We start from the raw sequence: 15,085 nt of genomic DNA on the forward strand, positions 1-15,085 counted from the left end.
ACTATTTTAACATTCAGAAAAAATAAACGAACAGACATGACCAAAATCCAATGTTATCATGGAAGCAAGTTTATTACAATAAAAGCAACAGAAAAAACAAAAATAAGTTAACCACTATTTAAATACCAAAAATAAAACTATTTAAACTCACTTCAATCGGTGAATGAGGTTTTTATTCTAAAACGCATAAACTCAACTGAAAAATAACACTAATTCAGTTTCGGTCAGAGCCAAGGAATAGAAAGGAATGGGGAGGGGACTTTTATATAAATAAGAAAAACTCACCATAGTTACCGAACAATTTTTTAGTATTAAAACAGAATTTGGGCTTTAAAAAAACAACTGAATTTTTCGATAGTTTTGGTGGGAAAGGTTTGTTTAGGTAGCATATTTGGGGCGAAAACTAAAGCCACTGAATCAAACTGAAAATAAATTTACTTTCTATTTATTTATATCAGTATCTTGAAACGTTGCAAGATGGGCTATTGCCAGAATTGCCATACTAAATGTGCCTTTGTGCCTTTGGAGGATTTGGGAATCCTGCCCCCTTTCTCTCGTAACAAAAAAAAAACGAAACAGCGCATATAGCCCAAAAGCATGTAATTTGTAATTATGCGCCACATTAAGATAAATTGACGGTTTTTTAACACTAAATCGAAGTGTTTATTTAGCTTAAGGTTAAGGCAATTTGTTCAAAAAAACTGATTAAATGAATCATTTTTAACTAAATGCTTCGTTAAGGAAATAATCTTAGACTGGAATTTTCCAGATATCTTTCCTGAGCAAGATAAATTTAATGGTTATTACAAGTTTTGTATCTATACTGTGCTTTAGGATCAAGAAACTTGCCACAGAAAAATTGTAAATGCTCTTTCTTTGTTCTTTTTTTCAAAATTTTATTTTTATTTCAAACGCAACTTCAGTTGTTTTAGCTATCCATTTCTAAAGCATATCAACACATGGATTTCAAGCTTTTAAAATCGCTCACTATTTTTTGAAGAACGATTAGCAGATCACGGCCTACGAAACAGGCAACATGTCCAACATATATAGTCTCACGTTAAGTTCAAACACACCATTAAAACTGTCAGTAAGTCTGTAAGAACGGTTATATTCGTCCGAAAAAAATAAAGTCTTTTCTATACTTATAATCAAAGTAGGAAAGTCTAGCTGATAATTTACCCGCGATGTTGACTTGGCTGCGATGTTGACCTTTTCGCGCTTTTTTATTCTCATCTAAACCACTTCAACAACAAACTAGTATGTAGACTGTTGGAACCCTTCCAAGGGCACTGTAACTCATTTCTATAGCAGAAAATGCACCTGAACCTATGACATGTGCGATTTTATTTACGCACGTCCCGTAGTTATCGTGCATACACAATATCAATTCACTTCGTCTGTTTATACAAGCTCAAAAACTGCATTTCTGCAATTATCATAAAAATCGGCTTTAAGAAATAAAGTGAATTTATAACTCGAACGTCTTATGGCATCTGTAACGGCGCCTATTTCAGTAAATATTGCAACCAAATTAGTTCCAATAATAAACACACATATAATAATGGTACTAATTATAATAATATATGTAAGAATACATAAAAATTATATTAATTAATGACTGATGAAACTCGCGTTGCACTCTTTCACTTAGTATGGACTAAGTCCTTCATTTTAAATAATTTCTAATTAAATATTTCAGAAATAAAATAGTTATAAACGGAGATTTTCATTGTATCTTCGAAGCTACGATAAGAGAGCTTATTAAAAATTACAAGTTTTGTATCCGGATCATGTTTTAGGATCAAGAACCAAATGGCAGAAAAATCTTGAAGGTGTAAAAACGATACTACCTCTAAAAAAAAAAAAAAGAAAAAAACATTTTTTTTACCTTTTTTGTAAGTTTTCTTTTTTCTGAACTTTTTTCTAATTTTTTACCAAACAGGCGAGTCTTCTGCTCTGTTTTTAAGCTTACCTAAACCGTTCTTGAAAATGAATGAGAAATAAACACGATAAAATAGAATGGGGGCTGTTGAAAACCATACAAGGGCATTACAACTCATTTCATATAAACATAAATATAAACCTAAATAAACAAGATAAAATAGAACGGGGGCTGTTGAAAACCATATAAGGGCATTACAACTCATTTCATATAAACATACACATAAACATAAATAAACAAGATAAAATAGAACGGGGCTGCTGAAAACCATACAAGGCCATTACAACTCATTTCATATAAACATATGAATATAAATATAAACATAAATAAACAAGATAAAATAGAATGGGGGCTGTCGAAAACCATACAAGGGCATTACAACTCATTCCATATAAACATAAATATGAACATAAATAAACAAGATAAAATAGAATGGGGGCTGTCGAAAACCATACAAGGGCATTTCAACTCATTTCATATAAACATACATATAAACATAAATAAACAAGATAAAATAGAACGGGGCTGCTGAAAACCATACAAGGGCATTTCAACTCATTTCATATAAACATAAATATAAACCTAAATAAACAAGATAAAATAGAACGGGGGCTGTTGAAAACCATATAAGGGCATTACAACTCATTTCATATAAACATACATATAAACATAAATAAACAAGATAAAATAGAACGGGGCTGCTGAAAACCATACAAGGGCATTACAACTCATTTCATATAAACATACATATAAACATATATAAACAAGATAAAATAGAATGGGGGCTGTCGAAAACTATACAAGGGCATTACAACTCATTTCATATAAACATACATATAAACATAAATAAACAAGATAAAATAGAACGGGGCTGCTGAAAACCATACAAGAGCATTACAACTCATTTCATATAAATATATGAATATAAATATAAACATAAATAAACAAGATAAAATAGAATGGGGGCTGTCGAAAACCATACAAGGGCATTACAACTCATTCCATATAAACATAAATATGAACATAAATAAACAAGATAAAATAGAATGGGGACTATTGAAAACCATACAAGGGCATTACAACTCATTTCATATAAACAAAACATAACTTCGCCTTGACTGTTTCCGTCGGCTAAGAAACTGCTTTACCAGTATGTTTGAAATTACAATTAAAATTGGCTTTAAAAACTAAGTGAATTTATAACCTGTTTTATAGCATCTGTAACCGAACACAATTGAGTAAATATTACAATTATATCATTTAGACAAAGATGAAATTGACGGTTTTTTTTCTCGGTAAGGCACATTTAATTGGACTTCGATTAATTGGACAACCTACAGATCAGATGCAAGCAAAATTGGAAAAAAATATGTTTCTATGCCCTATATTGTTTCAATTTGTTTCAATATTTTGTTTCAATTTCAAATATTTTTTCAAATTCAAATATTACAATCAATTTCAACTCTCAATTAATTTCAATCTCAATTTCAATTATGAGGATTTTCAATTTCAAATATTACAATCAATTTCAAATATTTGTTTCAAATATTTTGTTTCAATTTCATGAGAGGAGGGAGAGTGGACAAATATCAGGACGGGGCGAATACATAGTGTCAGCAACTGCACGCTAATTAATAATTATTATATTTCCATTAATTCTGTAATATAGACTTTTATATTTTATTCTTTTATTCTCAATAAAACGGCGTTTAGCACACTCTGGTATAAAGAACTTAGGACATCATTGGCGTGGCGAATAACTGTATTCATCAGCAATTTTTACGAAAAGGAAACTTAGGACATTATTGGCCTAATTAAACGTTTTTGGGCCATCCCCAACGATAAATTTTGGTGATTTAATTTCTTTTTCGGGATTTAAAAACTTAACTTGGAAATTTAACTTTATGAATCTTAACTTTTATATCATAAGGACTGATATAAAAAAATGTTGAAACTACGTGAGCCTTCAAATGATTATACAATAATCATATTATATAACGATCATAATATATAGTACAGCATAAACTAATTGTATGGATTAATTAGACTAAGTCCACACTAGTATGAAATTAAACAATATCTTTCAACAAAAAATCGGAAATAAACAAAATGTAACAAAAATCCGTTTTTAGGCCCCTTATTCCATTTTTTTCAAAAGACGGGGAGGGGAACCAATGTCAGAACGAAAAGAATATGCTCTATAACTCCAAAAACAAACAGTAAATAACAAACATTTCAGAAATCTTTGCCAAAACTTAATTGGCACGTTAAAGTCAAAACTATGTGCGACTTTTTTATGGGCTTAACCAATCTGGCTTCTGAATGACTCACTTCAGGATTAACAAACAAAATATACAAAATTGCAAATAGAAACCAGAGAATCTCCTCGGCTATACTTGCTATCTATATAGAAATCAATCTTATAGGGGTAGGAACCGAATTAGTGTTTGGGGGATGGGGGGAAGATTGAACCGATAGGAATCGGTTCCACAATCGGTAATTTTAGCCGCTTCAACCCTGTAATTAGAGCAACTTTCAACCTGCTTGTGGGATCACGTATCCCAAAATCCACCCCTTGCTCCGTCCCTACAATCGTGTCTCACAATAAAAATACCATGCATATTTATCCCAGCATAGCTTATGTTCTGTTTAGACAACACGAAAATACTCCTCTGAAAATAGACAACAGCTCTGGTAACCGACTTACAAAATAGCATGGTGAAAAAAATTCAGATGTTTAAAAATTCATGTATCGACCAATGAATTATTAAAGCTAAATATACAGAACAGAAAAAAAATGTATCAAAATGGTTTAAAAATAACAAAGTTAACAACCAGAAGACAGTGTATAGTGAATTGATGTTCTACAACGTCCTAATTTATTAAGCAAAGATATTATGGTTCAACACTGTTTCTTCAAAATCTTCCTGGGGTTTGAAAGGGAGGGATCCTACTTAACCTTCCTGTATGAATATACGTATGGATCGAATATTACATCATTATTGCATATAAGCTTTCCATTGGTTCATATTTTCTATTGACTTAAAACTAAAGAGACCCCTTTTACTGTTAGCTGTATTCGTCAACAATTTTTAAGAAAAGAGAACTTTTGTACTTTATTAGTTCATTATCCATTCAATTAGGTTTTAGATCTAGGCTTTAGTTGTTAAAATTACAGACGGATAAACTGAGGAGACGGATAGAAGAAATTGAGAAAAAGAAGAAAAATGAGAAAGATTAAAATAAAGAGCATTAAAACTGAACGGGTAGGCCTAATGATATATGGACCTTGTTAACCAAATCCTGTCGCTTGTCTTTTGATTTCACCTGAACTCCTTTAGCCTTAAGCCAGGCTGTGATGGTAGGCACATTCACTATGGAGAGTTGACCTAGTTTCGCCAATTCCTCTACATTGACATTTGTGGCAATTTTAGGTGGGGCACGTGGCTTTTTGGATCCAGTCTCATTCTGGGAGCTCTAAAAATACATATTATAAATACTTTACTAGAATTACATAGCATAAAATTACGTATTAAAATTAAATAATGTTAACTAAGATGGCTTTTACCTGAATTCCCATGCTAACTTATGCGAAGATTTGAAAACTTTGAAATTTTGAAATAGTTTGACATGTGATAATTCTGCTATGGGATAAATAAGTTTTTTTTTTTTTTTACTTAAGGTCTTTTTTCTTTTTTTAGTTTGCCTTTTTTATTATTTTTGTTCTGAAAGCTCTAACATACAATATTGCATAATCAATAACAGGTTCAAATCGCATAGTTAAACTATACATGCTAAATAAATAAGGAAAAAATAATAATTGAAAGCAAATCAAGTTTTGCTTTCAACATGAATAATTTCCAACAAAAGGGATTCACTTTAATCCCTAAATTCTACACACAAATATAAACGAATGTTTGAATGAGAAGCCTGACCACTCAATGAGTCGGTTTCAGATAGATATTCAGCGTCAAACAAAATGATTAGGTTTTCAATTACTTTTTTCAAGGCATTAACTCACAAAAAATATTACTTGATTGTTAGCCCGAAGAAGCCTAATAAATTTACATTGAAGAAGAGGAATAATTTTCCCAAACATGAACTTACCCATGCACTGAGTAATTGACAGACCTAAACCTCCTCCTCTCCAAATGCAAAAAGTATTCTAACATAGGCCTTTTTGGGTTATTTAATGGCTAAAATCCTAAAAAGGATATTTTTATCCTTTCCCTTCAGATGAATCTTTAAAAATTGAAAAGTGATCTGATGTATGCATGATTAATTCCAATGCATCGAAAATAAGAATAGTAGACCTTTATAGGCTATTTAATGACCAGATGTCAAAGTAAAGATCTTTTCCTGGTGCCCCCCCCCTCCTTCACGCAAAATCTAGTTTCACCAAAGCAATGAACAAGAAATTTGCTTTTCATTTTGGGGGTTTCATTTTAACTCGACGTACAACGTATTGTTTTTTAACCCGTTCCTATCTTTTCCCACATTTGTTTCTTTAACTCCAGATATGAAAAACCCTTGTCCCCTTCATTACTGATAGAACAAACCACTAGTTTTCGCTTTTTGTTATTCGGTACTGATGATACCCAAATTTTATGTTCGTTTCCTTGTTTTGTTCCCTCCTCCTTTTATACACTATTTTCAAACTTTTTTAATGTATATTTTATTTCATTCTTTTTTTAGTTTTATCAGTTTTTACCTTTTTAACTTTCTGACATTTTGCAGCTTAATATTTTTGACCAACGAATGGTTTTGTCGACCCGATATCATTGCTTTTGGCATTGTTTGCCAGTTTTTTAGTTATTATGCTTTATTTTATTTTGAGAGGGGAGGTTATGACTCCAAAATACGAATTCAGCACTTCGGGGCTTGGGATAGGAGTTTTTGAAATAGATATCTTATCTTACGCACTCACAAGAAAACTCGTAAGCTCCAGTTTAATAAGGATAACTATTAGGTAATGAGACAAAGCAACAAAAAATCTTTATTCTATCACTAGAACCAGGGCCTGTCGTAAAACAGGCATAAATAATGAGAATCGCATACTCTCTTGTGAGATATACCGGAAATGATAGTTGCTTTGGGTAACCGTTGAACAGCATTACGTGACTCTTTCTAATTAGTTAATTAATCAGAAGTTACAGAAAATTACCAATTATATAATGTAAGGTTTTTTTTGTTATGTATCAAAGGGATAAAACGGTGGCTTTCTCTCCTTTATTGCACTTTACTTTTTTTGTTTTTGTTTTTTAAGCCATTAACGCACCAGCTCTTTCATTTCATTGCTAATCTTTTGTAAAACAGTAACTCCGAGATAACAAAATTATGTTTTGACGATACATTTTTGATATGACGATATGAAACGATATGTTTTGACGTACCAAGGACAGAGAAAATGAAATCTGACTATTGAAATTGGTACAGTGCAAGCTTACACACCCACACATAACTTAAAAAATAAAAAATAAGCTCAGATATTAAATTTCTAATGAGTAGGCCATACACATGGTAATTAACATATTGTTAATGTTTGAATTCCTTAGATTATTGGTTTAACCTACTTTAACTCTTTCATGTAGTGTTCTGCCATCTACATTTCCTATACATTACTCTGCACATAGAATTAAATTATGTCGATCATATTATATTGACTATATTATATGGAATTATGTATGCTCTAAAATTACAACCTATGCATATAAAGTTATATTCCATAGAATATTTTACCTTATATTAGCAACATTATACAGAATTATATACGCATATGCACATATGCTCTAGAATTACATCCTATGTAAACAGAATTATCAAACAGTTCGTGGTAACGAGCTGTAGTAAGGTACTGTAGTTACCCATCAAATGTTACGAGCCTGAGAAAATTTGCCTTATTTTAGAAAATAGACGGAAAACCCCCCTAAAAGTCACAAAATCTTAACGAAAATCACACCCTCACATTCAGCGTATCAGAAAAAGTGTCAAACTTTAGCGTATAACGCTAACATAAACGTTAGCGTTATATCCATTATATAATATTAAGCATAATGTATATATAGTTACATATACACATACATATATATATATATATATATATATATATATATATATATATATATATATATATATATATATATATATATATATATATATATATATATATATATATATATATATATATATATATATATATATATATATATATATATATATATATATATATATATATATATATATATATATATATATATATATATATATATATATATAGTTGCCCTATGTGTGGAGAGATGGATGAGTCTTTGCATCATTTTTAGGGAATGTAAGGAATTAAGGGAATTACACTTGGAAATATTTGGTAGAGGTCGGGGGGAGGGATCGGATTTCGGAAATTTTGAAAAGTAGGTGTTATTTAGACATAAATAATACCGGAAAGCTCGTCCAGGTATGTATGAGGCATCATGATGATTTTCTCAATTAATCAGTTTGAGTGTTTTTTCAGTTTACATTTTGTTGTTTTATTTTTTTCGCTTGTTTTGTCCATGTTACCATGGCCCAATAGGACTTTCATGTGAATAAATCTGTCTATCTATATGGATTACATTACATTATATTAATTATATATGCAGACTCATATATACATACGCATATATGCTCTAGAATAGCAATAGAAAATGGTACCAAAAGTAGAGATGCCTCTAAAGAAAACATCCCAGTGCAGCTTCAAGACAATGGTCTCTGAAGCATATTCTCATACAGCGTAAATCCTATCAAGCAATTTGTATGAGACTAACACTCTCCTTAACCAACCTTTATGGGACTGCTTTATTCCAATGGTTTCCCTTGGTGCTCAATAAACAAGTCAAAACTCCGTGCATAACCATACCTGATAGAAGTTCAATAAAGTCAAAAAAATTTCCCACGAATAGAGTTAGTCCCGGTCACACAAGACTTTCACCTTTTCAAACTTACAGCAAGTTTTTTAGCATAAACGTTACTGTAAATGTCAAAAATCTGGTTAACCTCAACGTTCACTTGTGAATGTCCAAAATCTGGTTAATCTTGACATCCACTGGTGAATTTTCAAAATCTGATTAATCTCAACGTTCACTGGTGAATCTCCAAAATCTAGTTAATCTCGACATTCACTGGTGAATGTCCGAAATCTGGATAATCTCGACAGTTACTGATGAATGTCCGGAAATCTGGTTAATCTCGGCATTCACTTGTGAATGTCCAAAACCTGGTTAATCTCGAAATTCACTGGTGAATGTCCAAAATCTTATTAATCTCAACATTCATTGGTGAATGTCAAAAATCTTATTAATCTCAACATTCATTGGTGAATGTCCAAAATCTGGTTAATCTCGACATCCACTGGTGAATTTTCAAAATCTGATTAATCTCAACATTCACTGGTGAATCTCCAAAATCTGGTTAATCTCGACATTCACTGGTGAATGTCCGAAATCTGGATAATCTCGACAGTTACTGATGAATGTCCGGAAATCTGGTTAATCTCGGCATTCACTTGTGAATGTCCAAAACCTGGTTAATCTCGAAATTCACTGGTGAATGTCCAAAATCTTATTAATCTCAACATTCATTGGTGAATGTCAAAAATCTTATTAATCTCAACATTCATTGGTGAATGTCAAAAATCTGGTTAATCTCGACATTCACTGGTGAATGTCCAAATTCAGGTTAATTTCGACATTCACTGCGGAATTTCCGAAATCCGGTTAATCTCAACGTTCAATGGTGAATGTCCAAAATTCCTTTTTCTCTGCTTTGATTCAATTAGCTTTGCAAATCAGCTTTTTCAGTCTTGTGCAAAACTGATGGTAAAACTTAAAGTAAGGTTAGGTTGGGTTAGGTTAAATTAGGTTATAAATCTCAGAATTGGGTTAAAAATCCAATCTAACCTGTCACCATCAAACCTTGCATAAAACTAAAAAAATTGACTGGCAACACTGACTAGATCTAAGGAGAAAAAAAGGTATTTCGGACATTCGCCGGTGAATGTTGACATTCATCAATTTCGGACATTGATATAACATTTACACCAAATTAGTTTATTTTTTTAAGTTAAACAAAGTTAACTTCTTTTCCAATACGGTATAATAAAGAAGAAGAAAGCATATTAGAAAAACGGTTAATTAACTCTGTGAACAACTCTATTAACTTTACTGACGCCGTGGGAACCCTACATGAGAGATCATGAAAAAACTCTTGATTATCATTTTTCTAATACTGCATCTTCTGTATCAATCTATTTCTCAGAACAAGACATTTCTGGAGGAGGAATAATTTTCATCTGATCGAGCAGATATTTTCATAACAATTCTTTTCAAGCAGAGGAGAAATTTTCAAGTCGAGGCTTGAAAATTTGAAATATTTGTTGTCGATCAAAAAACTAATTTTAAAAAAATTCCACAAAACTGAAAAAGTTGATTGGCAACCCTGACTAGATCCAAGGGGAAAAAGAGGTATTTCGGATATTTAGCGGTGAATGTCGACATTCACCAATTTCGGATATTTATATAACACCTACACCAAATTGATAGAAAACTTACTTGATTATCATTTTTCTTCCGCTTCTTTCCAGTTTCAGCGAAATCCTTCCCCAGTTCTTTAAACTCTGCCGGGTTTTTCAGGTCCAATTCAGAAAGTCTTTCAAAAATAGACGGCTCTGTGGTGGACAAATTAACTTTGCTTGTAATACTGTTGATCTGTGGACTTGTAACCCCCTTAGGATGTGAATAAAAATACGCAAGCATTTTATTTCCAATTGAAGTATTAAGAGGGGTTTCTAACTGGATGGCTTTTGCTTTTATACTGTCTTTGTTAGCTTTCTGTTTTTTCTTAAGATCCAGAGCAGGCTTTTTCAAAAAAGCTAGTGAAGACGTGATAGGTTTTTGTATTTTATTTTGGAAAAAAATTGGCACTTTCTTTTCTAGGCAGATAGCAGACTTGCTACTTGTATCCAAATCATTTCGACAATCACTCTTTCCCTGAACCAAGACAGTTTTATCTGCTATATCATTTTCTCTAACCATATTTTTCACACTGTCATCTTTTCGTATAGCTTGACAATACGTTGGTTTCTTTTTCAACATAAAGCTAGGAATAAGTTTCTGTGGTTTAGGGTCGTGTTCAATAATTGGTTTTAACACAGCTGATGAGTCTACTTTCTTTTTGACAAAAACAGGAACAATCTTGTCGTGAGCTGCAGGGGTGCTACCTTCCTCAATTGATGGTTTCATAAAACTTGATTCAGTTCTTACTACTTTGTTTACCAAATGATTATTAGCTATAGCTTGAGGAGTTCCACAAGGATTTACTTTAAAAGTTGGGTGGCCCTGAATAAAACTAGAAGGTACCACATTCTGAATTGTTACTGAAACTTTCTCAATTGACGGCTTCACGGAGTCAAGGCTTGATTTAACCCCCTCTTTTATAAAATTTTTATCAGGTGCAATTTGAGGGTGATGAGTTAAATTGGGTATTGAGTTAACAGTCCAATTATCCTGACTAGAAGAAAAGGCACGATGAAATGCTGTAGTCCTATGCATGGTAACGTTCTCAACTAATGACTTCACATAACCAGAGCTCACTTTAACTTCCTCATTGACGAATCCTTTATCTCCACAATTAATAGGGGTCCCACAAGCACTTAAGTCAACCGCCAAATTACCCTGGCTACAAGAGTAGCCATAATGAGGCAAAGGAGTCTGAGTTTCATTTGTACCAGCCTTTTCAATTGCCGACTTCAAAGGGCCAGATATGATCTTAAGTGCCTCATTTACTTCTGAGATTCTACAGGTATTTGAGCTGAGAGATGGATTTACTTTGCCAGAAGAAGAAGTGTAGCCAGGTCGTGTGTCAACTTGTAGCTTCATAGAGCTAAGACAAAATTGCAACGGCTTATTTACTAAATTATTGATTACGACATTTTGGGAAGCTTTACTAGGAGTTGAGATAGAAGTTGAACTAGATGAACGACCATCGTGAGGCAAGACCCTTTGTTTATGCCTACCACTGCTTGTATTAACTTGAATTTCCATCGGTTTGTCATTCTTCTCCAAATAATGCTCTGAATCAGAAACAGATTTTTCTGACTCTTTTTCAATACTGGGTACTTGACTAATAAAGTCATAATCCCGAGACAGAAACGGGGTAACAGATCCTTGAGGGAAACTTGGGTGGTACGGGTAGATACTGTCTGCAGTGCTCGTGGCTATTTCGATAATCTCGTCACTTTTCAGGATTTCAACTTCATTCATCAATTCCGACTCAGAAATGTGACTACTCTTCAAATTTTCGCGCATATTCTCACTATCTGTAGACTTAATATAAATCGTTGGTACAAGTTTTGTTTGTTTGCCTTTATCACGTGGTTTGAATGGCAGTTTCGAATTATTAGCTTTAGAAAGAAAATATTTTGAAGAACCATCAGCTTCAGTACCAGCCTTAGAAGTATGGTTGGCTTTACCTTTATCAGCAATTGTTTGACCTGATTCCGGGTGTTTAATAGGACTCCAAGGCTTAGAATTTAATTTAGGAGTAATAAATTGAGACTGAAAATACTTTGATGGCAACCCTGTTTTGTTCATCACATCATGACTTTCTTTTCGATTAAGTTCCACATCAGCCATGTTGCCAACTCTTAGTTGAGACTCAGTTTCACTGACAAATGGCTGGACTCTCCCCACTTTTTCACTCGGAGTAGCACATACTTCACTCTCAGAAGAAGACGTTGCGCCAAGACTAGGTTGGAATACTGGAGCATTTCCTTTCATTGTTTGTGAATTTTGATGTTGAAAATGACTTTGAAAAGAAGATGTTTTATTTTTTGTGGGACTTTTAATATTCTTAAGCATTTCAAAAATACTTTGCTGTTTTAGGGTTGGGCGAGGATTAACAGTTCTATAAGGTCCTGCCACTGCCGGCAAGTGAGCTAAATTCTGAAATGCTGGCGATAAGACCTAAAAGAAAAAAAAATAATTAAACCAACAACACAGCTGTTTCCAAATACAAATGATCTTCACAAGTAAAAACATAATTTAATACCCAGTGAAATAATGCATTGTGAGTTGTAACACAAAATGTCCTGTACATTGAATTATCTGTGTAGGTATGTGCAATGGTGTTGCGTTTCAGTTTTGTGACAGACAAAAGTTTATTAATGGGACGAATGAATGTAAAAAGTAGCCGATAGAATTTATCAAGGTTTACTTCAGCGGTTGATGATTCATCAACTGTTCATTTAAATTCCTTTATTTCCTTAATTATTGCTCGTCCTTAACTATTTATATCTTCGAGGATAAGTGTCTATGCCAAATTCTAAAGATCAGTCGGATACCAGAGCCTTTTTTTCAGGCCATCCATAAACAACACGGATTTCGACTTGTTTTTATAAAATGATTATAAAATTTAAGATTTTACTAATTATAAATTGATTACATAACATAATAATAATAATAAGAAAATAATAATGTAATAATAATATAATAATTATAATTATACCTAGTAATTATAACCATATAACTGTAATTATTTACATAATCAAATAACTTATAAAGTAATTGCTTAAATACTTCAAAAATTACTCCCAATAGCTTGTTTGTATGCCAATCCCTCCTTAAACGTACAAACTCCATGTCAGAGAGGAAAAAGTTACATACAACTAAAACATAACGAAATAAACTCTTACTTGGTCAGTTACAACAAAAGAAGACACTGGTTTGTATCCTTTCACTTCTAACTTCAATCCCATTTGTAGTTCATTGACATCATTAATAAAATCTAGAAGAATCGGTGTTGGATCAAATCGTCTAAGGATAACTGGTGACCTTGAATGAACACACCAATGAGGATAAGTGTAAGTTGTTCCAGTTGGTGAAAACTTTACGTTGACGTAGTGGGTCGAAGATGGGTCATTTGGTATCTCAAGTCCGTACTGAAAAGAAGATAGCGATAAAATACTTGACCAGGGTTTTGTATTCTGTGCCAACCAGAGTCATTTAAGGGGGAGGGCAAACGGAGCAGCTGCTCCGGGCACCGTAACTGGGGGGGGGGGCTCAGCTGGGAGGCTGGCACCTTTGGTAAAATGTTTCACTTTGATTCGGCTTCTTTTTGCTTATATTTTTGAGTTGGGAGGGGTCAGTGTAATTAAGTTTTCCCAGGGTACCACTAACCCTAGGAACGGCTCTGGTACAAACCTTCAAAGGTTCTCAAAAAGGCATTTGAGAAAAATATTTTCTCGAATGCGTTTTTGAGTGCATTGTTATACATTCATTCGTTTATTTTAGCGTATTTGAGTGTTTATGAGTGTATTATGTGTATTTGTCGGAAAACAATCTGTGAAAAATCATAAATAAAAACATCGAAAATTCAAAAAGTTTTTTTTTGTCAAAAGTCAAGGCATTTGACATTTTGAAATGGTTTGACAAATCAAAACCAATTAAGAGGACTAACTAGTTTCAAATTTTTAATTTTTGGGGAGGATTTATATTCTTATTCAGAATATTCGACTTTTTTTTAGCAGAATTGACCATGTTTCTCCCCTTCACCACCTTATTAAGCTCTTTCAGTTGTTTTTTTTCCTTTTTCATGTTGGTGTTTTTGTGCATTATGTTTGTGCTGGATGTTCGTATTTTTACGTTTCCTTCTTTCATGTTTTTTTTTACTTATGTTCTTCTTGTTATACTATTGCAAAGTATCGGTGGAAAATAATAATAATATCTTCCGGGTCAATTCCAATTCGCACTTTTAGACGACTGTGTTTTTATCTTTCCTTCTATCGTGTTTTTTTTACGTGTTTTACTCCACATGTTATACTATTATACGGTGTGATAAAAAAATAAAATAATAATAAGAGTGATATATTCCACGCAGGGGTATAGCCAGGGAAAGAGAAGGCTAGGGGGTTTGATTCCTTCCCCCCAAATTTTTTTCTGTCAAACTCGTAAACAGGTAACAAAAATGCATATAAACAAAATTTTGATGCGCTTCTTAAAGGTGTTTTTGTAACCCCCTTCCCGCGAAACAATCCTGGCTACGGTCCTGCTGAAATGTCAAATCCAATTGGCACCATTATACGACAAAATCACGTGCTATTAAAAAATATTT

The 15,085-nt window shown here is 32.8% G+C and overlaps 1 protein-coding gene across 1 annotated transcript; it reads right to left on the reverse strand.

Moving 5' to 3' along the window:
- Window positions 1–53: 53 nt before the first annotated feature.
- Window positions 54–13,946, reverse strand: LOC136036036 (uncharacterized). Its single transcript, XM_065717967.1, has 3 exons — window positions 13,668–13,946; window positions 10,528–12,939; window positions 54–5,422 (listed from the first exon to the last, which is right to left on the reverse strand). The coding sequence occupies exons 1-3, from the start codon at window positions 13,728–13,730 to the stop codon at window positions 5,198–5,200; spliced, it is 2,700 nt and encodes an 899-aa protein (XP_065574039.1). The 5' UTR covers window positions 13,731–13,946; the 3' UTR covers window positions 54–5,197.
- Window positions 13,947–15,085: the final 1,139 nt, after the last annotated feature.

Source organism: Artemia franciscana, chromosome 15, assembly GCF_032884065.1.
Source record: "Artemia franciscana chromosome 15, ASM3288406v1, whole genome shotgun sequence".
Lineage (NCBI taxonomy): Eukaryota > Metazoa > Arthropoda > Branchiopoda > Anostraca > Artemiidae > Artemia > Artemia franciscana.